Source organism: Elaeis guineensis, chromosome 1 (genome assembly GCF_000442705.2).
Source record: "Elaeis guineensis isolate ETL-2024a chromosome 1, EG11, whole genome shotgun sequence".
NCBI classification, from domain to species: Eukaryota; Viridiplantae; Streptophyta; class Magnoliopsida; order Arecales; family Arecaceae; genus Elaeis; species Elaeis guineensis.
In genome coordinates this window covers 8090197-8117427 of record NC_025993.2, presented here as the reverse complement: position 1 = coordinate 8117427, position 27231 = coordinate 8090197, and the positions used below count along the sequence as shown (strand labels likewise).

Here is a 27231-nt window from a genome sequence, read left to right as displayed (position 1 = left end):
GCCGGTAGCGAGGCCAACATGTCGCCATCACCACCAGCACCATCACCTCCGCTGGCCGCAGGGTTTAGTGCGAATCAGTTCAATGTGCCAGTCCAGCGAGTATACACCTAGACTGCTGTGATCCAAAATGATGTGGCGGAACAACGATGTGTGGTGGGAGATACATCTTGCTCCCGCACCCATGCCAACTCCGACCTCTGTGGCATGGTGCCCGCCACCTACTTGCAACAAAGATGGAAAAATCAATAAAATAAAGAAGGAGATGCGAAAATTCTTCGATTTTTGAATTATTTTTATATTTATATTTTTAAAATTCTTGAGTAGGCTCAAATAGGGAGGAGATCATGACACTCAAATAAATTTGAGACCACAAAAATTTCTCAATTTTATCCAAAAATTAAATTTTTAGAGGGATCCAAACAAGAAAGGAGACCGCAGCTCCAAATAAGAAAAGATATCATAATATCTAGAATCTAGCAAAAGAGGAGACTGTTGAAAGTTTTCATAACTCAGGATCCTCCTGATAAGAGGTTTTTTAGTTTTTATCCAATATTTTGTTTCCTTTCTTACTGGCAGGGCTATAGGACCATGCCAAAGATCATGTCCAAGCCAAAGAAGAAAAAAAAGGGAAGAAAAAAGGAGGACCCGAAGCCACTCTGATGGAACTCGACGTGTAATAATGCTCATCCCATCACTCCACGCTTTTGTTCCTATCTGCTACTATCTTCTAGGCTGGCACAAGGGAGATGTTTTCCAAAAGAAAAGTTGAGCTGAGGTCAAATAAAGGCCCATTCAAGATCTGAGATAAAATCTACAGATCTGAGGTGAGATCATGAAGATCCAAGGAGAAATTAAATTTGAGCAGAAGAGAAAATCAAGGCCAACCCGAGTCCAGAATAAGGCCGACCAGAGCCTAAATTCAGGCTAATCTGAAGCAAAAAATAAGCCCAAACTGAGGCAAAACTCCAGTTCAAACTAAGACAAATAATAGGAGTCAAGCAAAATCCAAAAACTTCCAAACAGAGTTTACAATTCTCATGATAAAATGCTTTCAGACCTTATTTACTATACTGTATTGTTCTTTTTGTACAACAAATCTTCAAGCACTTAAGCTGGAGTGAAGATCGAACAAAGACCACGATGATGAGGTGAGGTCTAAGATGAGGCTTTCAAAAAACTAGCCTCAAAGGATCAACATTACCAAAAGGCCAACCTAAGCAAAATAGAATAATATCAGTAAAATTATATATTATTTTAATTAAAAAATCAAAAGATCCAGCTAAAGCGGTCTAGTGAGTCCTCTCATCTTTTGTGTGCAGGTTCAACTACAAACCTCAGATGGAGCCCATCGATCTCTATACAGACCAGCTCATCGAGCTTTTCTTCGAGCTGTATTCCTATGGAGGATAACCTACAAGACCTCCACAACCTGTCGAGTTATCTTCGGATCCTCCAGTCCGTTGATTTCTATCCGACTAGCTCGTCGAGTTTTCTTCCGAACTGTACTCCTGCATTGGACAATCTACGGGATCTCTGCAGTTTGTCGAGTTATCTCCGAGTCCTCTAGCCTATCAATCTCTATCCGAGCCAGCTCGTTAAATTTTTTGTGATCCATACTTCTACAGAGGATAACCTATGGGACCTTCGTAGCCCGTTGATCTCTATTCGGACCAGCTCGTCTAGTTTTTCTCCGAGTCGTATTCCTATGGAGGATAACCTAGGGAACCTCCACAACCCGTCGAGTTATCTTCGGATCCTCCAGTCTGTTGATCTCTATCCAAATCAGTTTGTCAAATTTTTTTTCAAGTCGTACTCATGCCGAGGACAACTTACAGGACCTCCGCAGTCCATCGAGTTATCTTCAGATCCTCTAGCCCATCGATCTCTATCCGGACAACTCGTCGAGTTTTCCTTCAAGTCATACTCCTGCGGAGGATAATCTATGGGACCTCTGCAGCTCGTCGATCTTTATCTGGACCAGCTCATCGAGTTTTTCTTCGAGCCGTACTTCTGTAAAGGATAGCCTACAAGACCTCCACAATCCGTCGAGTTATTTTCAGATCCTCTAACCCATCGATCTCTATTTAGACCAACTCGTCAAGTTTTTCTTTGAGCTGTACTCCTGTGGAGGACAATCTACAGGACCTTCGCAGTCCATCGATCTCTATCAGAACCAGCTCGTCGAGTTTTTCTCCGAACCGTACTTCTGCGAAGGACAACCTATGAACCTCTGTAGTTTGTCAAGTTATCTCTGAATCCTCCAGCCCATCGATCTCTATCCGAACCAGTCCGTCGATCTTCATCCAGGCCAGCCTTTGATCGGTTGAAAATGAGCAGAGTAATAATGCCTCTCGCATGAAGAAGAGCAGAGCACAAGATGCTCATGTGAAAGACAGCATAAGATTTTCTTGTATGAAGTGCAGAGCGAACATGCCGCTCGTAAAACCTTAGATCGGCCTAAGCTTAAAAAATCTTAGATTAGCTCAAAATTCAAGCTTTTCTTTAGCTGCTTTCACTATCCACATTAAATGAGGAACAGATGCCTTAATGGGATATGTGGATGGAATCCCTAGGCCCGATGTATCATTTCAGTGGTACTCTTTCGTCTAATTTTTAGACTCAAGAGTAGGGATAGTGTTACGGTGGTATCATGGATACCTCGAATTCATTTCGGGATATAGATTTAGAGGCATATCAAGCCATATACTTGCTGTGAAGAGGCATGCCGAGCCATATGCTTACTGTGAAGAGCTATATTTATGCGAGATGAGCTATCCTAAGCTATATCTATCCTGATATAAGCTATCCTGAGTTATGTACTGAGCTGAACTATCCTGAGCTATGTACTGAGCTAATTATCTATCTGATATGAGCTATTATGATATGAGCTGAGCTATCTTAAGCTATACCTATGCTAGATAAGCTATCTTGAGCTATGTGCTGAGAAGAGCTATCTATGCTGATATGAGCTATCTTGATATGAGTTGAATTATCTTAAGCTATGTGCTGAGAAGAGCTATCTATCATGATATAAGCTATCCTGATATGAGCTGAGCTATCATGAACTATGTGCTGAGCTAAGCTATCCTAAACTATATACTTAAAAGAGCTATTTATATTGATATAAGCTATCCTGATATGAGCTGAGCTATTCTGAGTCTCATTTACGCTGATAAGAGCTATCCTAAGCCTCATTTATGCTGATAAGAGTCATCTTGAGGCTCATTTATGCTGATAAGAGTCATCCTGAGCTTCATTTATACTGATAAAAGCTATCCTGAGCCTCATTTATGCTGGAAAAAGCTATCCTGAGCCTTATTTATGCTGATAAGAGCTATCTTGAGCCTTATTTATGCTGAGTTGAGTTATACTTGACCATTTCCATACCAAACTGAGGTATTTTATACTTAACTATTTTCATGCATGGCAACCATCCACATCATGCAGAAAATGTCAAAAACAATAAATACCCCCACATGAGAGTATATGAATGTTAAAATCTCTCCACACTCTCAGCTCCTGATTGATAGCCTATGCAATTAATAGATGGAACCCTCATATACCATGATATGACACCACTCACCCAACTCAAGAAGGCTAAAAAGTTAGACACAATCTTCAAGGATTCAATGAGGATATTTAAATCTTCCACTTAATATATTATCAGTAACGATTTTTTCACTCTACGAGAGTAATTAAGGGCTAAATTATCTCACCCACAGTGGCATGTACAACGATCCTGTAATCTTAGGAATGCATGATCACTAGTTGTTCGACAGCCTTCTATATAAGCAACCAAAATTTTGAGGATCAAGATAAGTCAATCAATCTCTCTCGGATAACTCATTGCTGTTTCTATTATTCTTTGAATTTGACTTGAATGTCGAAGGATTCTCGTCAGAGCAAAAATCTTCGATTTGGACTTGTTTTGTAGTTCACTCCAGCGCCAGCATCCCTACGTGAGGCTCAGCCACTTTCTCTCTGACCTTGATCGAATCGAACAGCAACAATTTCTATCTTAGTGGTAGAATAAAGTTCTGGACTGGGTATTGGTTCATAACTTGAAGCAGCTTGATTTTTAGTATTGGATGCTCAATTTGAATTTTAAATCCTAAGAATTTGTAGTGTGATAGGACTCTAGTTGCCATCCATAACTACAAAAAAATTCTATTTTTGATAGAAACCAGAGAGAGATTGATGTGGTGTGTCTTCTCCCTCCTTGCCGCCTTGCCTCTCTCTCTCTCCTATTCTGTGCCCTCTTTTATAAGAGAAAAAGAATATTATCCAAATCCACTCCAAAATCTTTGCATCTTTTCCTTCTTTCTTCTTCCTTCCTAACCGAAAGACAAATCTAATAAAATAATAGTTGGTCAACTTACCTAAAAAATATAGTAAAAGAATTGGACTGGAATGCAAATACGATATAAAAAGGTGTAAGTGAATGCAATAGATATTCTTGAAATTGATGCATATGATGCTTATTTGAGAGATCAACATCTCGTACTCTTCGATGTATATGTCATCGAGAGGAGTCTTTCATTTTTTTGTGTAGTTAACAACCCTGTATAGTTTGTGAATAACTTTTTGAGAAAAGAAAGAGCTCAATGGCATCCAATCTAGTTTTTTTTACAAAACTACACTCGATCAATTTAGTTAGTTTACATTTTAATTCATAATTGAAACCATAAGTTTATAGCCTTAGTGGGGTTGGAGCTAGCCAAGTCCTATAGTTCTTATCTCAATGTTAAAATAAAGTTTTGGATAGGGCCAGATTGATTCATGACTTGAAGCAGCCCAATTTTTGTATTGGATGGTTATATTTGAATATTAATATTTTGGACCAGATCGGATTGGTTCATAAGGTCATAATTAGGTTAGTCGAATCAAATACATGTCCGATCGGATGTGAATCAGGTCAAAAATTTATCAAACAAATCCGATCTATTCATTAAATGGGTCAAAAATTTAGATTTGAATCTGACTCATTTAGTAAATAGATAACTTGACCCAAGCCACATAATCCATTTATTAAAGAGGTCAAGTCATATTAAATGGGTAAAATGGGTAAATAGGTTAAATAGTTTAGGTTAAAAATATCAAAATAAGTTAAACAAGTTTTAAATATGTTAAATAGATCTTAATAGGTTAAATGGATCGGGTTATAATACGATTCAATTATTAAATAGGTCAGAATAGATTAAATTGACAAAGATCTAAACTTAAATCCAACCATATAATAAATAGGTCTAGATGGGTTGATCTATTTATGACCCAAATCCATTATATCAAATCCAAATCTACTTAAAATAGGTAATTCATAGATCAGAACATAAATTATTATTCTTATTAGTTTATGACTCAAAGTAGCTCAATTTTAATATTGGACAGATATGTTTGAATTTCAGATCTTAAGAATTTTAGTGTAATGGGACTCTATTTGCCCTCCATAATCATAAAGAAATTCTATTTCTGAGAGGAATCATTGATCTTATAGTGGGGCATCTTGTCCCTCCCTCACTCTTTTCTCTTCTACTGTCCTCCTTATAAGGGAAAGAGGACGTTCTTGAAGTCCAAAATCTGTGCGTTCTTTTTTATTTTTGATAGGAATCAGATAGAGATCCCTACTGTGATGATTCTTCTCCCTCCCCCTCTCTCTCTTATTTACGGCTCTCTTTTATAACAGAAAAAGAATGTTCTCCAAATCCATTCCAAAATTTTGTATATTTTCTCTTTCTCCTTCCTCCCTAACTCAAAGACGAATCTAATGAAATAGTAGTTGGTCAGTTTACCCAAAAAATATAGTAAGAGTATTGGTCTGGAATGTGAATATGAGATAAAATGGTACAAGTGAATGCAATATATATCTTGAAATTGATGCACATGATGCCTTAGTTGAGAGATCAATGTCTCATATTCTTTGATATGTACATCATCAAGGGGGATCTTTCATTTTCTTGGTGTACTTAACAACCATATATATTTTATAAACAACTTTTTGGAATAAGAAAAGCTCAATAGCATCCAATCCAGTTTTTTACCAAACTATGTTGGATCAATTCAGTTAGTTTACATTTTAATTTGCAAGAATTTTTTATCAATTTATGGTTAATTTAAAAAAAAATTATCAAAATAATATCGAGCTCAAAATATTTACAAAATACCGCTTAGAAGAAAGTCGCCCTTTCAAAGAGCAACTTTCTTTGCCAACTCACCAACGTGACCGCCAGCTGGGGGCTAGGTGAATGAAGAAATGAGTATTCTCATTTATTTTACTCTCTATTAATTTAAAATATAAATATAAATAAGTAAATATTTTACTATTTAAATCAATAAAAATATCAAAAAAATTAAAATTCTTAAGAATAAGAAGTCAAAACTTGGATTTTAGTTCAAATTTTTTTCAAATCTGAAACTTTTAAAATTTTTCTTCTTCAGAACGAATAGGTTAAAGGGTCTCAAAATTTATTAAAAATTATTTTATGACTCACTAACATCAAGAATCAATTACTGTCAATTTTGATTTCAAAAAAATATATATTTTATATAGCCCTCCATATAGGTGTTAGTTTTCTGACTTAGAAAATTTTTAGGATCCGTAACAGCAGATAGCCATAAATTGTGCCCAACTGATTTCAACAAATTTTGGTGGTAATTGATCCTTGGATGTTAGTGAGTCACAAAATAATTTTTAATAAATTTTGAAACTCTTTAACCTATTCATTCAGAAGAAGAAAAGTTTTAAAAGTTTCGGATTTAAAAAAAACTTGAACTAAAACTTAAGTTTTAACTTCTTATTCTTAAGGATTTTAATTTTTTTGATATTTTTATTGATTTCAAATAGAAGGATATTTGCTTATTTATATTTATATTTTAAAGTTAATGAAGAGTAAAATAAATAAAGATATTAACTTAAATATAAATAAAATATAGAAGAAAGAGATACAGAAAGAAAGGGAAGAAAGTGATATAGAAAGAAAGGAAACATAGAAAGAAAGGAAGCAGAAAGAGAGGGAGAGTCGCCCTATCAAAGGGCAACTTATAAAGCTGTTCTATCAAGGATGATTTATTTTTCTATCCACCAGCCCCTACTAGCGGTCAGGTTGAAAAGGATACAGAAAGAAAGAGAAAAAAGTGATAGAGAAAGAAAGAAGACACAGAAAGAAAGAGAAGCAAAAGAAAGGGAGAGTCACCCTATCAAAGGGCGACTTATAAAGCCACCCTATCAAAGGGTGATTCATTTCTCTCGTCCACCTGGCTCCTAGCTGGAGGTCAGATTGGTGAGTTGGCAAAAAAATCGCTCTTTGAAAGGATGACTTTCTTCTGAGTAGTATTTTCATAAATAGTTTGAGCTCGATATTATTTTGATAATTTTTTTTTAAAATTAATCATAAATAGGTAAAAAATCCAATTTGTAATTAAAATCATAAGTTTGGAGTCTTAGTGGGGTTGGAGCTAGCTAAGTCCTATAGTTCTTATGTCAGTGTCAAAATAAAATTCTGGACAGGATAAGTTTGGTTCATAACTTGAAGCAGTCCAATTTTAGTATTGAATGGTTATATTTGAATTTTAAATTCTAAGAATTTATAGTGTGATTTATCCACCATCCATAACTACAAAGGAATTCTATTTTTGATTGAAATCGGAGAGAGATCCTTGCTGTGATGCATTTTCTACCTCCTATTCTCTCTCTCCTCTTTTATGGTCCTTTTTTATAAAAGAAAAAGAATGTTCTTCAAATCCACTCCAAAATCTGTCTTTTTCTTCTTTCTTGTTCCTCCTTGACTCCAAGACCAAATCCAATGAAATTGTAGTTGGTTAGCTTGCCAAAAAAGAAACACATGAGTTGGTCCGGAATGCAAACATGTGGTAAAAAGATGCGAATGAATGTAGTAAATATTTTTAAAATCCAGGCACATGATGCCTTATTTTGAGAGATCAACATCTCTTACTCCTTGGTGCATGCATTACCAAGAGTGATCTTTTGTTTTCTTGATGTATATAATAATCCTAAATAGTTTATAAACAACTTTTTTAGAAAAGAAAGAGTTCAATGCTATCCAATTCAGTTTGTCATCAAACTACATTGAATCAATTTAGGGAGTTTACATTTCAATTTACAATCAAAATCACAAGTTTGTACTCTTAATGAAGTTGGAGTTAGCCGAATCATATAATTCCCATCTTAGCAATAGAATAATATTTCGAACCAGGTCAAATTGGTTCATAGGATGGTACTTAGGCGGATTGGATCAGATATGGCCGTTTGTATGTGGATCGAATCAAAAATTTATCAACACAAATTTAATCTATTTATTAAATAGATCAAAAATTCAGCATCAGACTTTTTATTAAATAAGTAATATGACATAAGCCATATAATTCATTTATTAAAGAGGTCAAGTCATAGATAAAATAGATTAAACAGATTAAATGAATCGGATTAAATAGATTATAATATATTAAATAAGTTTTAAATATATTAAATAGATATTAATAGATTAAATAGATTATGATTCGATCTAATTATTAAATGAATCAGAAGAGATTAAATGTTTAAAGATTTAAATTTAAATTTAATTTATTTAATAAATAAATTTAGTTGGATCATCTTTTTATATTCTAAATCTATTATATCAAATCCAAATTTATTTTAAATGGATAATTCATTAATTAGCCATAAATTGGTATTCTTATCTGTTTAGGACTTAAAGAAGCTAAATTTTAATGTTAGATGGATATGTTCGAAATTTAGATTTAAACAATTCCTAATGTGATACTACTCTGCTTGCTCACCATAATCCCGGAGATTGATTTTAAAGTACGAAACTCCAATCTTTCTCCTTCCTCCCGGTTCCACCTTTGCTCTCATAAGCTACAAGCGGAGGGATGACCGTGACTTCCAATCCGCCCCCTTCACCTTCTTTCCCTCCGTCTTTCCAGCCCTCCTCCACCCTGTCTTCCAACCCGTGGAACCGCAACCCCTCCGGTCCTCTTCCCGCCCACCTCATGGGCGGGTCTTCCTCCTGGCCCCCTCTCCCCTCCTCCTCCTCCCAGGTACTAACTCTATCACTAGGGTTTCTCTATTTTTTTTAATTTTTTTGTTAATTTTTTATCGTCTATTTTGGTCAATCAGATCCGCGCCGCCGTCACCACCACAGCCGTGGCCACCGCGGAGCAAACCCCGGACGAAACCTCTTCAATGGAGGTGATCGATCCCCCATCAATACCAGCCGCCGAGCTGAGCTCCGATCCTTTGCCAGAATCAACCCCTGAGCCTGATCCTTTGCCAGAATCAACCCCTGAGCCCGACCCAGCACCTGCGCAGAGACCGACTGCGCCGTCGGCAGAATTCGATGCGACGCCGAGACCCTCCGCTCCGCGGCGGCGGGGGCCCAACCATGCTCCCCCGAACCACCATCGAGGCAGGAATCACCGGCCTCAGCACGGGAGAGGAAGCCGCGCCCCCTTCTTCCCCGGCGGCAATGGCGGGAATTTTAATCTCCCACCAGCCCCCAATTGGAACGGAGGTTTCGGCTTCGGCCAAATGTGGCCACCGCCCCAGCCCATGGGATTCCCCCCTGGTGTTCCCCTCCCCAGTGGTCCCCCTCTAAATTATTATGATGTCAATTTGCCTCCAATTCCTATGCCTCTGCCTTACTATGTCGGTTCCTTCTATCCAGGTGAGAACTTTGTTGGATTTCTTTTCACTGTTTTCATGGATCATTGATGACAAAGATTTGCTTTGCAGAGTTGAGCAGTCCTTTTTATAACTTTCCTTATGCGCCGCCCGGTTCTCTGCCTCTCGGTGCAGTACCTGTTGGTCACCATGCGCCCACCACCACCACCACCACCACCACCAACCAACACAACACATTTGAATTTGGACCAAAACCTGGCTCTTGCACCAACACCACCACCAGTACCACCAATGAATGAGGACCAAAAGCCGGCTTTTCGGTTAACACCACCACCACCATCTATGGCTGAGGACCACAAAGCGGATCTACTGGTGGATCTGCGCAAGCAGATAGAATATTACTTCAGGTTATCCCTATCAGAATTTTGCTACTTATTCCTAGCTTGATTGTGGTTATGTACTTGAACTTTCTTATTTGGTTTTGCATGCTTGTGTTTATGCCATGCAGTGATCAAAATTTGGTTCGGGATGAGTACCTGAAGAGGCAAATGGATGATGAAGGCTGGGTTGATATCCACACGATTGCCAGGTTTCGTAAGGTAAGCAACTAGGTTGGTCTTTTTGTGTACTAGAACAGGTGAAGCCAGACAGTTCTAAATGCTCTATTGTGGCAACAACCTGAATTTTATTACCAAATCAAGAGAATGTAATGCAGTCACATTGTAGTTATGACATCTTTTTAAATTATTTAAGGCGCCATGTGTTCTTTATAACAATCAGGTTTGACTTCTAATATGGAAACTGGTAAACTTGTTATTTTTTTAAAACCTTACAAATTTAGAGTCAACAACTTGAGGTATTAGAGAGCCATCAATCCATCTAATTTACATGACTGCATGCTTAGTGACTGATACTATTGTCAAAACACTGATAGTTCTGTGCACTCAAAAGTGATTTAGTCCAAGGTGAAGAGGTAAAAAAGAGGGGAGCAAGACAACAAAATGGTGATAATTATATAACGACTTAATATCTTTTCTTAACCTAATAAAAGAGATTCCATAACCTTCAAAAATATAAATATTTCATTTTGGAGTTTGGATGCTTGCATGGCACTTTATTTTGAATTCTGGAAACCTACCTCTTATTAAATGGGAAGTGATTTATGAGTTGTTGGAGCTGCTGTTAGTGTCTCTACTGGTGCAGAGGTGTTCGGTTATTAGGTTTTAAATTTTTAGGGGCAGTCGGTCAAAATTTGGAAATGTTGATTTTGGAGAGAATGACTTGTTGACATGTTTTATTTCTCTGTATGTTTAGTTGAGCTGGAGGAGTGTAGGATTCACGTTTAGGAAATCGAATAACGAATATGTAACATTGTTAAGATCAAGATTGTCTGGTAAATCATAGAGGGGTCAAATTGGATGGGTTTGTGCACTGGGTCACAAATTAGGAGATCCTTTCTGATTTTTTCAAACACAATGATACGGTTGAAAAACATGAATTGCAACAAGCATGACTGAATTATGATTTGAAGAAATGATAAGCAAGAAAGCATCATATAAAGAAATAAAAAACTTTACTCTCCAACAACCATAAACTCATGACTATCATCTCCAACATGCAAATATTATGCTTAACTAATTCATATAGTTTATTTCACCATAGATGTCTGTAGAATGTTTTAGTGCCAGTTATTTATCCTTTAACCCAGTGTTTAATCCACCATCCTGATCTATCCTTGACTGGTGCTGTGTCAAGTCATCCAATTCCCTTCTCCTTCTAGCTGGAGGTAAACTAATTTATACTCTATGCCTCATATTTCACCTAAACATGATTGTAGACATCTTGTCTCGAAGTTGGTGATTAGGAGTATCCTTTCACTTAGGTTTTTGTGATGGAATAGAAGAAAGGTTCATATACTCGAGCTGAGTAGGTTATAGGGCTCTTATGAGTGGTTATTAGAAAAAAAATGATATTTGGTTGTATTTTGGTGGTAAATTTGACCTGAATTTAGTCCTTACCAATATTTCAGTAGTTTTGGAGCAGATGATGTCTCCCATTGTAAGAGTTTGGATATGTGCTATTTAATCTCCATTCATTTGTAGGGTGTTGGATTCCAAGACCCCCAAGTGATAATTATCCAGCTATGGATCTTGCATATTCAACATCTATGTTTGCATATATTCAGGATCAATGATGAGTTTTCAAAATGTAAAGAAAGTATAGCAACATTTCATGACTAACATGGAATTATTATTTTTCCTTATTTCTTTATTATTCATTATATTGTCCTTGAACGATTGAATGATATCTTACACTCTTATTTGGTGTTTATATCTTTTTTAGATTCTTAACTTTTGTTAGTTGATTTTTTTTTAAAAGAATTTATAAATGTTTGTATCCTAAAGCAATCAAAAACTATAAGACCAATTATCCTGAATAATACAAAATACTTGTAGAATCTATTTGATATATTTCTTTACGATGCTAATATCGCTGTACTTTTCTCTTTTTCTCTCTTTTTTTTTTTGTGACTGAAAACGGCTATGAAGCTGATTCTTCATACCTTATGGTTGGAATATCTTCTAGAATGCTTGCTGATTATCATAAGAAATTTCTTGTCTCCCCATCCTTGCAATTTGGTATGCATACTATGGATATCATGCCTAACTGGAACATACTGATACATGAAGCTAGATAATTATTTAATTAGGTACACTAAGCATGTGGGGCTGGAAACATGTTGAAATTGACCTGGGCTTGGCTATGTTAATACACAAATCAAGTTTTATATGCCAAATCCAAACCCATATCCTAACCCAATTTACAACCCTACATCCATATCCTATAGGAGACCTGAAAATAATCAGGCATTGCTTGCGTTTCAGGTTGTTATCACATGGTGGGACTCTTTTGGGTCTAATCTTGGCTGTGAGATGGGGAGGTAGGGCAAGGCTGAGTATGAACTGATAGGGGCATGCGAGGAAAGAGTGGGAGAAGGTATCTTGTTCTTTTGTCGGTTGCACCAAGGATTTATGTCCTGCCAATAGGATGTCCCTCCATCCCGAGTGTTGGGATGAGACAAGACAAGACATCTACCATCTTGGATGTTGCAAAGTGAAGCATCCCATTCTGAGGAAAAACTGGGACACCCCCACCCCACAAGATTAGAATCATTGGGTTGCACCAACACTCACCCATAAAACCATTGTTGCATTTGTTGTAAAGGAAGCAAAACAAATATTAGGGCATTAGAGAAAATGAGAAATATGAACAGTTTCTTGATTGTAATGAGTAAATGAGGAGAAATATTTAATGTATCGAGTATATAGATGCATTTGTATCTACACACACATGGCTTTGGTTGTGTTTCAGGTTTTGGCTGTGGTTCAAGCTACACATGAACCCAATCCAGTAAGGAATTGGTCTGATTTAGGATCCAAATAAACCAGAACCCAGCCAAATAGCTTGTTTGGTCTTTTTTTTGGACCCAAAACCTAAATTTTGTGTCAGTTTCAAAGTTGGGTTTTGAACTGTGATACTTAGGTCACAGTGGAGTAACCTTACCATTGTGCCAAGGTTTGCCCTCTACAAGTGCATGTTAAATAAAAAATGAGATTTGTCATGCCAACATTTCCAGTTTGGATAGAGATTCTGAGAAACATAATTCTGTTAGAGAAAGACATGAGAGTTGTAGTCAGGCAATTGGATATTATCGTTTCAACGTCTTCATTCTAAGACTACATGTACTCGTGGTCATCAGATAGTAAATATCTCCTTCAGAACTAATCAATTTTCCACCTAGGGGCATGTTGATAGGCCTAAAGACTCCAACTCATTCTCTCTCTCTCTCTCTCTCTATATATATATATAGTATAGATGGACATGTGTGTTTTGTAAATGTATGTATTAATATGCATATATACACACATATACATTTCATATGTGCATGCATGCATGTGTGCATGATTTGGTCGGATTCAAGTATGGATTGGCCTATGTCCAAACCTAACCCAGTAATCTTAAATTTGGGACTCAAACCCAACTATATAGGTTATTTGATTCATTTTCTGAATCCATATCCAAAATCTTGATTTGGCTTCAGGTGGTTCCCGAGCTGTTGGCTCCCATTGCCACCCTCAACTAAGTGCATGTTCATGAGGAGAAAGAAAATAAAATAGTTAAAACTGATGAGGTCTTCAGAAGCTCAAATTCATACCTAACAGCATACACTTGTTATATGATAATTAGGTTTGATAAAATGATTATTCAAAAGAATCACTGCCATGAAATCACTATTTTAGGCATGGAACTAGACCTTCCCAATTAAGATTTGCCTTTTGCTTTGAGAACTCCGAATTTTTGTCATAGAATACTTCTTTCTCTCTCTTTTTTTTTTTCCATGGGAGATTAGGAGGGACTAATCCCACCTTCTACCTATACTCATCAGAGCAAGCGCTTGGTGGTTTGGCATAGTGTACATTATATTAAATTTAAATGGTTAGTGTGATTACTCTTTGTGGAAACAAATTTTGACTGCTTATGAACTTGCATTGTTGGAAATATTAATGATATATCAACAAAGGATAGGTTTCAGGGCTCTCTTATTGTGACACCCATATTGTCAGACCAGTTAAATTTGAAGTGCTTGTCAGCCTTCATGAGCAGTTTTGTGGTAATCTTCTTGTTGTTATAACTCGCTGCATTATTAGTCTCAAGATACTTCATCATATGATGATCAAATTAAATGGTGCAAAAATAGGTCTGTGTTTGACAAAGATTGTATCACTTTTATATATTTTAAGATATATTTCCAATATCATGTTGAGAATGATGATTAAATTGTTAAGTGCACGGTGTTAGTTGTATCCAAATGTCATTTCACTTCTATTGTCTTCATGCCTGATCTTGTAACTGCATTCAGTTTTAGTTTATTTTACTCTAAGAAAACTTTTTCTTAGGGACTGGATGAGAGAAATTATAATTGGAGAAAGATATTTGAGATAAAATGCACATAGTTATGAACTATGGTAGGTGTTAGAAAGGTCTGGATGGTAGACCACATATTCTTGAACCAAAGTCCTCTTGGGAATGCAACTCGTCATAGCAGCAATGGCCTGACTTGTTTAATTGTCTAACAGGTTAAAAAGTGACTTAGTAGCCTGAAAGCAGTCAAGGATGCATGTTGAAACAATGACGAGATGAAGGTAGTTGTTGATAGAGTTAAAGGTGCTTACTGTTTGTATATTGAAAGTCTGAATCTCGTTTAGATTGCAGTCACATGAAAAGTTGAAGAGGAAAAATAATGGACGGTATGATCATGGTTAGATCATACAAGAGAAATGATAAAGGCAGAAATGTTGTTAAAGCAAGAATAATTTGCCATTTTGTTGCTAATTTGTCAGTGCAGTATTTATTGCAGAATGCTGCGAACATATTAGTGGGGGGAAAAACAAAGTTGAGCTTGATAGCTTCATTTGTTATGTGAGAAGTTGAAAAGTTAACTTCTAAATTAACATTGAAGTTGATAAGAAAGGAAAGGCAAAAGCTGTAGAGAGAGCATTTTAAATTACGCTGATTACTTTTTAGGGTGCTTGTATAATTTCCTTTTTTACATTATAGAATCTTTTTGTCCACTGATTTTGACTGATTGATGGCTAGCCAGGCTAGAAAAAAAATGTTCCATAGCTTTGGGTGCAATGGATGTATCTATGTATGTATTTATGTAGATGTTGTAATGTTGTTTACTGATTTAGTTGGTGTAATTCAAACTCTTATGTGATATTTTGTTGCTTTAACTATTGTTTTCTACCTTGACATTGAAGTTTTGTTGTTCTTTTGTCCATTGTTCTAAACTAAAATTTTTGCATCAATTTTTTTGGAGCATGACCTGAGCTAGAAACTTTTTAAATCTGCTCTTTTTAATATGAAGATGTTAATGTATATGGGTTACCTAATGTATTTTATTTTCTTAGGGAACTTAAAGCTGACATCTGCATTGATGTGATTACTCTTGTCATGGTTGATGTGGACTTGAAATATGTTTATTACTGTATTTCACTGGGAATCAATTAATCATTTGTCTTAATACATTAACTAAAATGTTTGGTTTCTCTGCTCATACATGAGTCTGCTGCTAGACATAGGGCTTGTTTGGAGCATGATGATATGGTTTTGAGAATGTGAGTTGTTGTGCAGAGGAATTATGTGAGGGGGAGACAAGAGAGACCAAGGGAGGCCACTGATACATCCAAATCCCTGACATTTAGGATACTAAATCCAACAGATCTGATTTTTTATATCCCTAATAAATCAAGATAATAGAATCTGCAGAACCTTTGATCCTCAAATCTCAATTTTCAGGCTTTATTTCCAAGCAGATTTTATGCATGAATTAGCAACTTGGCCATCCTAAAATTTCTCTAATTTATCCTGCTAGCAATTCATTACTGGTTTCTGAATTCATTTTCAGTATCAATAGTTACTGATTTTTGAAAATTGGAAAAGGTGATTCTATCATATAAATATCTCGCAAACTTTTTGATGACTATATGTGTCTAGCACTTTCAGAAATTATTACATTTGGCTGTCCACATTCACCTAGGGAGTGCTGCCATTATTGAACATGCATGAGACACATGAATGTGCCATAGAATCTATGATTTTGTTATTCTTGGCATTGCAGGTTGCCGCCCAAACAGCAGATTTGAAAGTGATCGAAGAAGCATTGTCCTCCTCTGATAGCGTAGAGCTCCAAGTAAGTTTCTCTGGATTTATGAGAAATATTCATTATCTATATATAGTTTATAGCTTTAAATTATGTGGTCATTAGAATCTTTTTGTGGACAAGGCGTACATTTATTATGGTTTATGGTGGATTAATTATATGGAGACTTAATCAAATTAAAAGGTTTTATTGTGATCCAGTAACCACGGTCATCCTCTTGTACTGTGCAACCGTGCTAAATTTTCTGGAGACATATCTTTGGATTTTTTAATACTCAATTGCCCATGTTGTTTATGGCTTCAAATTAACTAAGCTGTTTGATTGTTTATTGTGGACAAGGTGTGCATTTATAGATGGGTGGATTAATTATAGCAATATCTTTTGTGCAGGATAACAAGTTGCGGAAGAAAGATGGATGGGCTAGATATTGTATACCCAAAAATTAGGTTCATTTATTACAAAATATCGCAGGTAAATTATCTGCGCGGAGAAGAGACTGGAATGAACGGTTGCTATCACACTGCTGCTGATTTAACATCATTGCAGCAATAATCACAGCATAATGTCTTATGGAGCACCTAGTTTCACCATCAACATTAACCCTATTTGTTTCTGCCCTGACTTTTTTGATGTTCTAATCCATCATGACTGGAGAGAACAAGAAAGGGCATCTAACCGGTGGCTGTATATTCTTAAAGTCTACCTTACAATTCATTTGTGAACTTGTTTTAGCACATTTATACAGTTTGTTAGAACTTTATCGCCTTTGTGCTTTCACATGCATGGGTTGATCAATCATATGGACACTCCTTGGGGAGTGATGAATTTGATGCCGGTGCTTGAATAGTTTACTGCCATCGCAGCAATTATTAAATGGGATGATGAACAAGTCATCAAGATGTACAGTTTAAGCAGGAGGTGGGATGATATACTAATGGTAGTCTCTGATTTCTGCCTGGTCCCTTCAATCAGTAGTGGTGAAAATTCACCAGTTTGGTGGTCAGCAACAAACGTAATGGATTAATGGCTCTGATTATGCGGTTTTTTCTGGAGCTCTGTTGCAATTTTTAACCATTCCAAATGGTTGGCTTCTAGTAACCAACAACATAAATCTGATCTGTGTTGGTATGTGCTGTTGATGTCTAGTTTAATTGTTTTGAGTCATGATGTTGTTCATGGATCAGCTCTATTTATCTCTGGAGAAGACAATTCTATATGGATTGCTCAGGGAGATGACATTTATAACAATGTTATCATGTAGGGTAGACCTTTATATCAATTAAAATCATGTCTGGTAGGCCAGTTTCTCTTCATGCCAAACTCAGATAACGGTGTCGCCTGTTGTTTTTGTTAACACCCTTGCGGCCACAGCGTCAGGAAGGAGCATCGTTGAGATTTAAACCGGACGACATGAAGGCATCAGTGATCCTAGTTTCTCATGTTGAAATGATCATAAATACAAGTGTAAACCGAACTTGGTGTCTGATGCAGGAAGCACAAAAGGATCATAAAGTCCTATTCTGAAATCCATGCTTTGTACTGCTGCTTTGCATGAACCAGGAGATCAAAAAGAGGATGATGCTCAGATCAAAAAATAAATTGGAATGAGCTTTGATCCATAGAGAAAAAGACTTAATTCAATCATGCTGCACCTTTATTTTTTTAGTCATAGCTTGTTACATCTTACCTGTGTTTCAACCACTCATTTGTCGAATTGCCACTGAGATGAGCTGAGTGGTATAGCTTACAATCCAGCTTCATCTTCCTTTGAAATTCTTCATGATGTCTGCTTTTCACTCCTGCCTATCAGGTGTCTAGAATAGCCAGTGTTAAGTGTCCAAGTTGATGTCATCCTTCACCTGCATGGACTTGCCGAAGGGAGATGAGAAGAGAGGAGCAAAGCGAGCAGACATGGAGCGAAGCTGTAACCATGGGATCGGTTCGACACCCTTCTTGTCATCTCTATGCTTGACTGATGGAATGGGGAAGCAGCCTTGAGAGGGGAATGGCCGAGAGGTCGAGGCAGAGGGGAGAGAAGATTGGAGGATTGAGGCAGGGAGAGAGGGAGCATGGAAGTATGTGACCTGAGCTTTGGTGGCAGCGGTAAGGGGGTGGTGGTGTGGGACGGGTAAGGCTTGGGAATGCCTGGCTGGATCTCCCACTTGAATGGAATGGATCCTGACTTCTTGAAGGACTCATCCATGTTTATCTCCCTCCCTACATCCATATTGTCTCCCTGATCATTTGCTCTCTCTCTCGCTCTTTTTATCTCTCTCCTCTTGCCAAGGCAGCTGAAATGTGGTACCTTTGAACAGAAGACTGGGTTGGTGAGTAGCCCAAAATTCCTAATATCACGCTTGGCTTTACATGGATAAAGCCAAGAGTTTGCTGTGTATAGGATGAGCTTGAAGAAAACGTGGATAACTCTTTTCTAAGCTCCTCCTTGACTTCATACCCGTAGAATCCTGAAAAGGATTTGACAAGTTTTTTTTTTTTTTTTTTTTTTAAATTAAACTGAATTTATTTAATCAATCTAGAATAAATACATCTGTAGCATTAGAAAATAAAATATGTAACAATTTTGAGAGAATATTAGCCAGAGTGATCTACAGAATAGACCCATAAGATCAGCTACATATGCCGCCATCCAAGCTGTAGCTAATAAATGGTTCTTTATATATAAATGCAATTAGAGAATGGTAGGTTAAAAAAATTATTTAAGTAAAACTAGAGAGCAGCATGGGCTTTCGATTGGGTAACGTAAGAGTGTCAAATAGGATAGATGAATCAGTTACCGGTTGGTGTAGTTCAGGACAAAGTAAGGCACTGTTTAGTGTAGCAGTTCACGCATGTTGGGTGCAGCTTGCCATGGTCTAGAACAGTTCAAATACAGTTTATTTACTTGCCTCCATGTGGACGGTTCATGTATCGTTTAATAACCGAAATGGATTCGGTAGTTGTTTGTCCCAATCTTTGTGATCCGTGGCTTGCCAAAGTTGGTGAAATGTAGGAGAAGAAAGTGACATTTATCCGTTAATTTTTTTACTGCCATTTTACATTTAGGACATATTTACCAGCAATTTTTATGTTGTGGCCTTTGTTTTCGGGGTCACTTCATGTCGAGTCTCTAGCCCATGCTTACCGTGTATAGAGCAGCGCTTAAGTCTTAATAAAAAAGGAGACAAATGAAAAGAAAAAATAAAAAAAAAAAAACATCTGGTTATATATCATTTTTATATTTTATTTATTTTTTTTTTATATTTATAGAAAAAAATGCTTATAGAGCAGCGCTTAAGTCTTTGAGGGGACATGGAAAGAAAGGGCAGTTGTTCATGAGGAACTGACAAAAGAGTAATTCTTTGCATATCGCATGTAGTATAAAAAAAATATACCATTATATCTGGTTAGATCATATAGCTATCATTTTCTAATACGTATTTAATATTTACAATTTTATTTTTTATTTGAAATTTAAAATGATAAAAATACTCCTTATATTCTGAAAAAATTATAACATCCGATGGCCATATTATGATATCCTGCGGTCAAATTATAATTTTCTATTCATAATTTGTTCATAGTATGTCATAAAAAAAGGAGAAATATTTTTGTCATTTAAAAATTTTATAAATTTTCAATGACAAGAATATCCTTCTCTCTTTATGACTTCTGAAAAGAAATTATGACTTTCTGTATGCAAGAAGTCATAATTTGACCGTAGGATATCATAATTTTTTTAAAACAGAAGGAGCATTTTTGTCATTTAAAATTTTAAATGAAAAAATAGAACTACAGACATTAAATGTGCTATTAAATGCGCATTGGAAAGCAGTAGCTATGTACTTCAAGGTGGTCGGATGGTGCACTCCACGTCACTTTTATTGCACTGCATGCGGTGCACAAAGATTTTCTCCTGACAAAAATAGATATGAATTATTCTTAAACAAAATTAAATTCTTAATTATTGATTTTGGATTAGGATGTTGGTAATGCTTAAACATTTAATCCAGTTATTTGCTTTCAGCTTGTTGTAGATCAAGCTAAATTATCTATTTTATATACGTTCAATTCAAATTTATATTTTTAATCTATTTAATAAATAGATCAAAATATATCTTGTATTCAATTCAATCCTCTCCATATTTTGTCCAACCCAACCTGATTGCCATCTCTACTTTGGATATGGCTAACAAGCAAGGCACATGACATGGACATATATTCCTTAAGATTTAATCTATTAAAATTTGCAAGAACATGAAAAACATTTCCTATACTCTATTCACATTGATAATGAGAGCAATGAAAACAAATATTCACCTTATAATTAACAGAATGCGACTTACATTGGAGCAAACTATTAACTCAAAGCCAGATAATTAGGAATCAGTGCACCAAACTTTTCATCATGCAAGCGTCCAAATATCCACATGTTCAAAATAGCATTTGATTCACAACAATCCCAAATTTTATATGAAAATATCTATTACCACTAAAGTTATTGCCATCCATGAGAGGCCAACCTAAGATCAAGCAATGTTAGCATTCATGAGAAGCCAAGCTCTGCCAACTTGATCCAAATTAAATGGATAAAGTTAGGCTTATGCAAGTTAACCCATCCCATTTAGCAAATGGGCATCATTTACAATTCTGGCCTAGCCAATTAAAATCACATCAAGACCATACAAAAGGCTCACATAAACTCGAATGGTCTTTGTGCTTAGGGTCACCAGGCTTAAGGTAGATTCATGCAGTGGGGAAACCCACCAAAACCTATTGGCCTCCTCACGCCAATATTGATGGGACCTGCACTCCTCCATAACATATATCATATAATTATGCAGTGCGGGATACCAAAAACATCAACTTAAGGTTACAATTGTTGAGTAGCCAATTGACCCCACATACGGTAATACGAAAATAATTAAAGGTAAGGTTACAATTTTGAGTAACTAACTAAACCAAAAAGCTTAAATGATAGAGAATGAAAAATGGTTAACAATGTATACACCCCCCCCCACATGTAGCTTAGACTATGCATGTTGAGAGACAACAATAATATGAATGAGCAAGTTGAGATTATAGCATGGAGACTTAACACACCTATCCATTCCCTTTGCTTCTAAACAAGAACAAATGGAACTAATGGTAACCTTTCGGGCTGATGAAATTAGTAATATTACCTACGAACAAGTAAAGATCATGAATGTATAATATCTTACTTCAAGTTGCCCAAATTTATGATCTTTATAATGAAGTAATGGCAGGTGGATCAATAGAATTTGAAGAGGACATAATATCGGTTGTGCTGCCATTCTGTGGTGACAAATGCCCACTGCAGAAATCTGGACAAGAATATCACTCCTTGGGTACCACCTTCTAGGTTTGATAATGAGAGTTTTGCTTTCTTCTTGAGCATCCTCATGGCATAACTGAAAGCAGAGAACAGCTTCCACTACAAGCGGTTCAGTAACTTCAAAAGTATCTGAATTGGTGTCAAGATTTGAAGCTTAGGCACCTTCAGTGGAACCTGAACATCATGATGGAAGAACAGGGCCACTATCAACATCAAAGCTGTCTATTTTTGATGACCTGCTTCAGATAATGATATCCTGTTCTAAAGTGAAACACTTTAAAATTATCAAGGACATGGCATGGAAAACATTGTTGTAATGATCTGCATGGGCGAACAAAAGAGGATCCGGATGCATCAGCCAAAAGGATGAACCCCAGTTGAGCAGTAAATTGGTCACTTGCAAGTATAGTGAAATTGCTCTCTTGTGTCTCGTTGATCAAGAAGTCAGCTGCTTGATTAGCCTCTCTCTTTATATATGTGTAGCCTAAAATTTAGAACAGTTAGCCTTCCAACCAAGTGTGCCGCCATATTTAGGAGACTTGTGATGAAGAATAACTCCATTTGATAACTAATTGCCAATCGCCTTCCAACAGGGTGCCATCTTGCTTGGTGTTAATATAATAACTTGAGTTTGAATTATTCCATCATTACCTGATTTTGACCAGACTTCCATATATCTTCATTCTTAAATAAATAAATAAGACTCTGAAGAAATTTGAAGATGCATTTCTTTTTTTTTTTTGAAATCAGTGTTTGATTTGTAGACCAAACTTATTCCAGACCCAATAGTTTAACCCAGTAGCTGTGGGGCACTTGTTAGTGCATGCAACAAATTTTTATTAGAAAATTATTGATTAAACTATTCTATCATGTATATTTGGATCATCCAATAAAAAATTATCAATATTTATTGTTAAAAAAGTTCATTATTATCCAGACATTGTTTCAAACTTTGAATGGAAAAAGGTTTACTTTAACCATTAGCTGACAGCTTTTGCTAATTTGAATGGAAAAAAATTCACTTTTTTTTTTATGATGTTGCAGTTTTTTATTACGTGGTCCAATAGTTCCCTTATCATTATGTCCATCTATTCTAACTTGGCAACTCGGCATCCAACCATGTCACGTCAATCCGACCTCATGGAATGGGGAACTCTCTGCTAGCATTTCTTGTATACAAAAGTGGCATCCAAACTTCTATATGCTCCCAGAGCCTTTCGTTCTTGCTGATCCATTGTACAAACCAAAAGGCTCCCCTCCAAGTCAATTGGTTTTGGCTAAGTGCTCTTTGTTGGCTTTCTTCTTCCTCATAAGTTTTCCATCCCTGTAGAAAGAGCTTCCTACCATGCCACCACTAAAGCTGTTTTGCTTCTGCGATGAGGTGATTGTTTCACCAAGATTCACCTGTGTCCTTGTGTTCATTAATAAGTGATCAATTGATAAATTAGGAGTTCTAGATACCTTCTATTCAAAAGAGCAATAAATTAAATTGAGCTGCTTTCTCTGAGGTTATCCAACACTACACAATTCCAAACCTGCTGGCTTGAAATCCAGGTTAGATTCATGCACAATGCAAATCCTATTAATTCAAACCTTTTTCTTTTCTTCTTTCTTTTTTTTTTTTTCCTTTTGAGGAAACATGGACAAAGTCATAACCATTTTCATTAAGGTAAACTATTGTAAGGATACTAATAGCTGAATTTTTGCTTAAATGAGTGGTAAATGATGTGGAATGGGGTTGTAGTATCAGATGAGTTAGTTAAAACGAGAGTGGTTGCCATATATTTGCTACCAAAAATATGAATATTAATCAAGATCTTTATTTGGATTCCATTTCATGATATATCTGAAATTGCTTAAATAATCCAAATAAATGCCCTTATCATACCCATCCTTTTATTCCATTCAAACTAAGATCTTTCTATTACAAAATGTTTTCTTCCATTAGTTTGGTAACGGCTCTTAAGTGATGTTACTAACACAAATTCAAAAGCAATGAACTATCCAAATTGGAAAAGAAAAGAAACCTCTCTTCACAATCCTTCTTCTCCCTATATTTAAGTTTTTATCAATGTACAAGTTTATTGCTGTAAGGTTTTGGAAGATAAATAATGAGATCGATTTTGGACCAAACTGGACTACTCAGGTGAATTCGGTGAAGTCCACAGTAAATCCTGCAAAGAAAAGTCCTAAAACCAATAGGGTACCCTTAGTTTAAGACCTCCGATGATTAAGTCAATTGGAGGCCTTAAGAATAGGTAGTGGAAATAGAAGAATAGAAGGATGAAAAAAGAGATTGTAGATAAGTGGAGAGGGACTTGTTTTCTTCAGTGGGGGAGCTGAAAATGATTCAACAGAGTCTCAATTCTATGAGTTTGACTTTATTTACTTCTCGGAGAGGATCCTGTTCTCCTTTATATAGAGGGATTTGCTCAAATTGCTAGACCATTAGAAGAGTTTATTAGCCGTTAGTTTGTTATAATAGAATGGCTAGCTGTATGGAGAATGTGGTTGTTTGCCTATGTGGAGATTAGCTGTAAAATAGTTGGAAGATAGCTGATGCTAAGTTGGATGATAGCTACGAGATAACTATTTGGTTCTAGGATTTACGTCAGTATAACTGACATGACTCACCTTAGATTGGTAATTGGTTGAACTGAGTATCAAATACCCTCAGTGCCTTATAATCATATCAGTTAAAGACCGACGCAATAAAAAACTGAGAAACATCATACTTTAAGAAAAAATCAGCTTTGACCAAATTAGATCGACAAAACAACAAACTGAAGAAGCAGATCGGTAAATAGCCGATGTGATTAGAAGAATATTTATAACTCAGATAATAATCTATTGCCATATGGCCAGATGATGAGGTCGGATTATATATACCAATACATGCCCTCCACTTTCCAGACTGAAGTGAAATTTTTCGCATCAGATGTGGAAAGTTCATTCAGGAGATCTCATCCGACTCGTATTATCACCATAGATGTGCTGCAATGCTGACGATTGAAAATATTAATTTTTTAATCATTCAAAGTGACACATCATTTTTGAGAAATGATCCATCAGATTTAGTAATTATAAGCATTTAGAGAATTGGGAGCTCATTATATTTGGACTCAGTGTTCAGACATGCATGTGCCAGGTGTCGCATTATTATTGGTTGCTTTGGCTCTCACATGGATCCTGCTTGCATGGCTCAATCAAGAAGAGATGCATTGAACCGATTTTCTGTAGAATCATCGATTACTGATAAGTGGCGTTGATCTGCCAGTGCGGCTAATCAATCGAACCATCGATATGTTCTATAAATAGGCTTGAACTCTGTTTAAAAATTATTTTACTATTTTCTTCGCTCAAAAGCCTTACTGAAATTTCTCCAAAGCTTTTTCGACATCACTAGAGTCAAAAAGAGATCCCTCGTATCATCAGAGCCGAAGAAGAAGTGAAAAGTTTTTCAAAAGCTTCCTTAGAACTTCTTCTTTATCTATTAGGTAGACTCTTTCGTACTTGGCTTTTTTTCGTGTAAATCTTGAATTTTAGATTTCTACAATCCTATTTTTCTCTTTTGGATGTTCTTCATATTTTTCTTTTTCATCTATTTTTTTCTTTTCATTTGCTTCTTGTTTTCTTTTCTTTTTCAAAAAAATATATTTTGATAGCAGTAATAAGATAAGTCAGGGCAATCGGGCACCTCGATCGATCCAATCGCTACTCGAGTTTGAGATGGAAAATTTACCTCAGACAATAGTTGAAGTCAGTATTCAGATCAGGAGGATTCAAATCTTCTATAAGGATTTTTTGGATTATTTTGGTTCAAGTACTGAACAATCTGTCCTGATCGATTTCAATCTTCAGAAACTTAGAAAAAAATATTGATTCCTGAAGAATTCCAGCTCATAGCTCCAGATCGAGATGATAAGGTTACTGATCCTCCAGAGGGTTGTGTCACATTTTACGATGAGGTACTTCAATTTTCTTTACATTCCTTCTTTATAACATTTTGGGCTTCTATAGACTCCATCCAACTAAGGTTACCCCCAATGCTATTAGAATGATCATAGTATTCATCATCTGCTGTAACTTTTCTACCATACAACTTAGGATCTTTCTTTTTAGGATCCTATTTATCTTAAAGAAATATCTCTATGAAAAAGACTGGTAGTATTTTTTATCTCGACCTAAATATAAATTTGGTCCTACCCTTCCTTCCTCAATCCATAATCGAAAAATTTATTTATTTTTTGTTTCTTTTGATCTTTCATGGGGTTTCAACTACAACTAACGTAAGCCTGAAATCAAATAAACTCAAATAATGAAATATTACTGGGGATGAAGAGGCTTTTGTAGAACTTCTGGGTATGAAGGTACCCAAGTTGAGCCTACTGGTGTTCGATCAGTCTTTGTTTGATGCTAGCAACAATCAAATCTCTCTCCAAGATAAGTCCGATGTTAATTTTTTTTCTCTGTTGCTTCACCATCATTTTTCATCATTTTCCCTTTCTAACAATCTTTCTTCTTGTATAGCAGCGATAATGAAGTTTGACTCAAAGAGGCTAGCTGATGCAAAGAAGAGAAAGCAGGATTCGACTGATCAACCTATGCCAAAGAGGAGTAAGGAGACTACTGCTCCATGAAATCGGTTGCCCCCCGATCATCACATGGGGCAATAATGATAGACACGGATGTTGCTCCGATCTCAGTTGCACCACCGATGAAATCAAACCGACAATCTATTGAGGTGGCTTGTCTACTTCCAAAGGAGTCTATGCGACCAAGGCATGTGCCTTCTCCAGCACCTCCTCCTAAATCGACGAAGTCAAATCGACCAACAGATCAATGGCCAAGGTCCTAGACTCCCGATGTCAACCTACCATCCTCTTCATCGAAGAAGGTCGATCTCTTTTAGGCATCACTCTTGGAGACTCCAAGGCTAGGTAGAGATCTGCTCTATACGATGATGCCTCAGAAGGATCTGGATGCTCGGAGAAGAGACCTCTCCCTTGAGCAAATAATAAATTTTAGGTTCAATAGTATTCCGGATGTGAGTTTCACCTTCACTTGCTCTTTTTTTTTAGATAAATTATAAAAACCCTTTGAAATTTATGTTTATTACATTTTCATCCAGTATTTTGAAAAACTTACACTTATACCCCTAAAAAATAATGACGTTACTGAAAAGTTTCAGACTTATAAAATGATCAAATTATCCTCTTTTTCGGCATTACTGAGTAACATTCCTCTCGACCATCAAGGAAGGGGGACGCGGGGGGCATCGATGGGGGGGGGGGCGCGGCGTGGGAGAGGCAGCGACGGCATGAGAGGGGCTCACATGCCTTGGAGGGGAGGAGGGGGTTGGCGATGGGGCAAGGGGTGGCGGGGTGGTAGGACATGAACTCAGAGAGGAGGGCGGTGGTGGCGGGACAGGCGTAGGAGTGGAAGATGGAAGAGACCATGGTGGTGATGTCGGAGTGGAAGTCGTGGCCGAGAGGGAGGGGGTGGCGGGCGAGGAAG

The 27231-nt window shown here is 36.5% G+C and overlaps 1 protein-coding gene across 1 annotated transcript; it reads left to right on the top strand.

Annotated features, from left to right (window-relative positions):
* Window positions 1-8762: 8762 nt before the first annotated feature.
* Window positions 8763-17385, top strand: LOC105037026 (uncharacterized). Its single transcript, XM_073251679.1, is given in 8 exon segments — window positions 8763-9054; window positions 9134-9680; window positions 9749-9808; window positions 9840-10044; window positions 10146-10236; window positions 16320-16391; window positions 16751-16807; window positions 17209-17385. Coding segments are annotated over 8 exon segments (1377 nt in total). The 5' UTR covers window positions 8763-8886.
* The last annotated feature ends 9846 nt before the right edge of the window (window positions 17386-27231 follow it).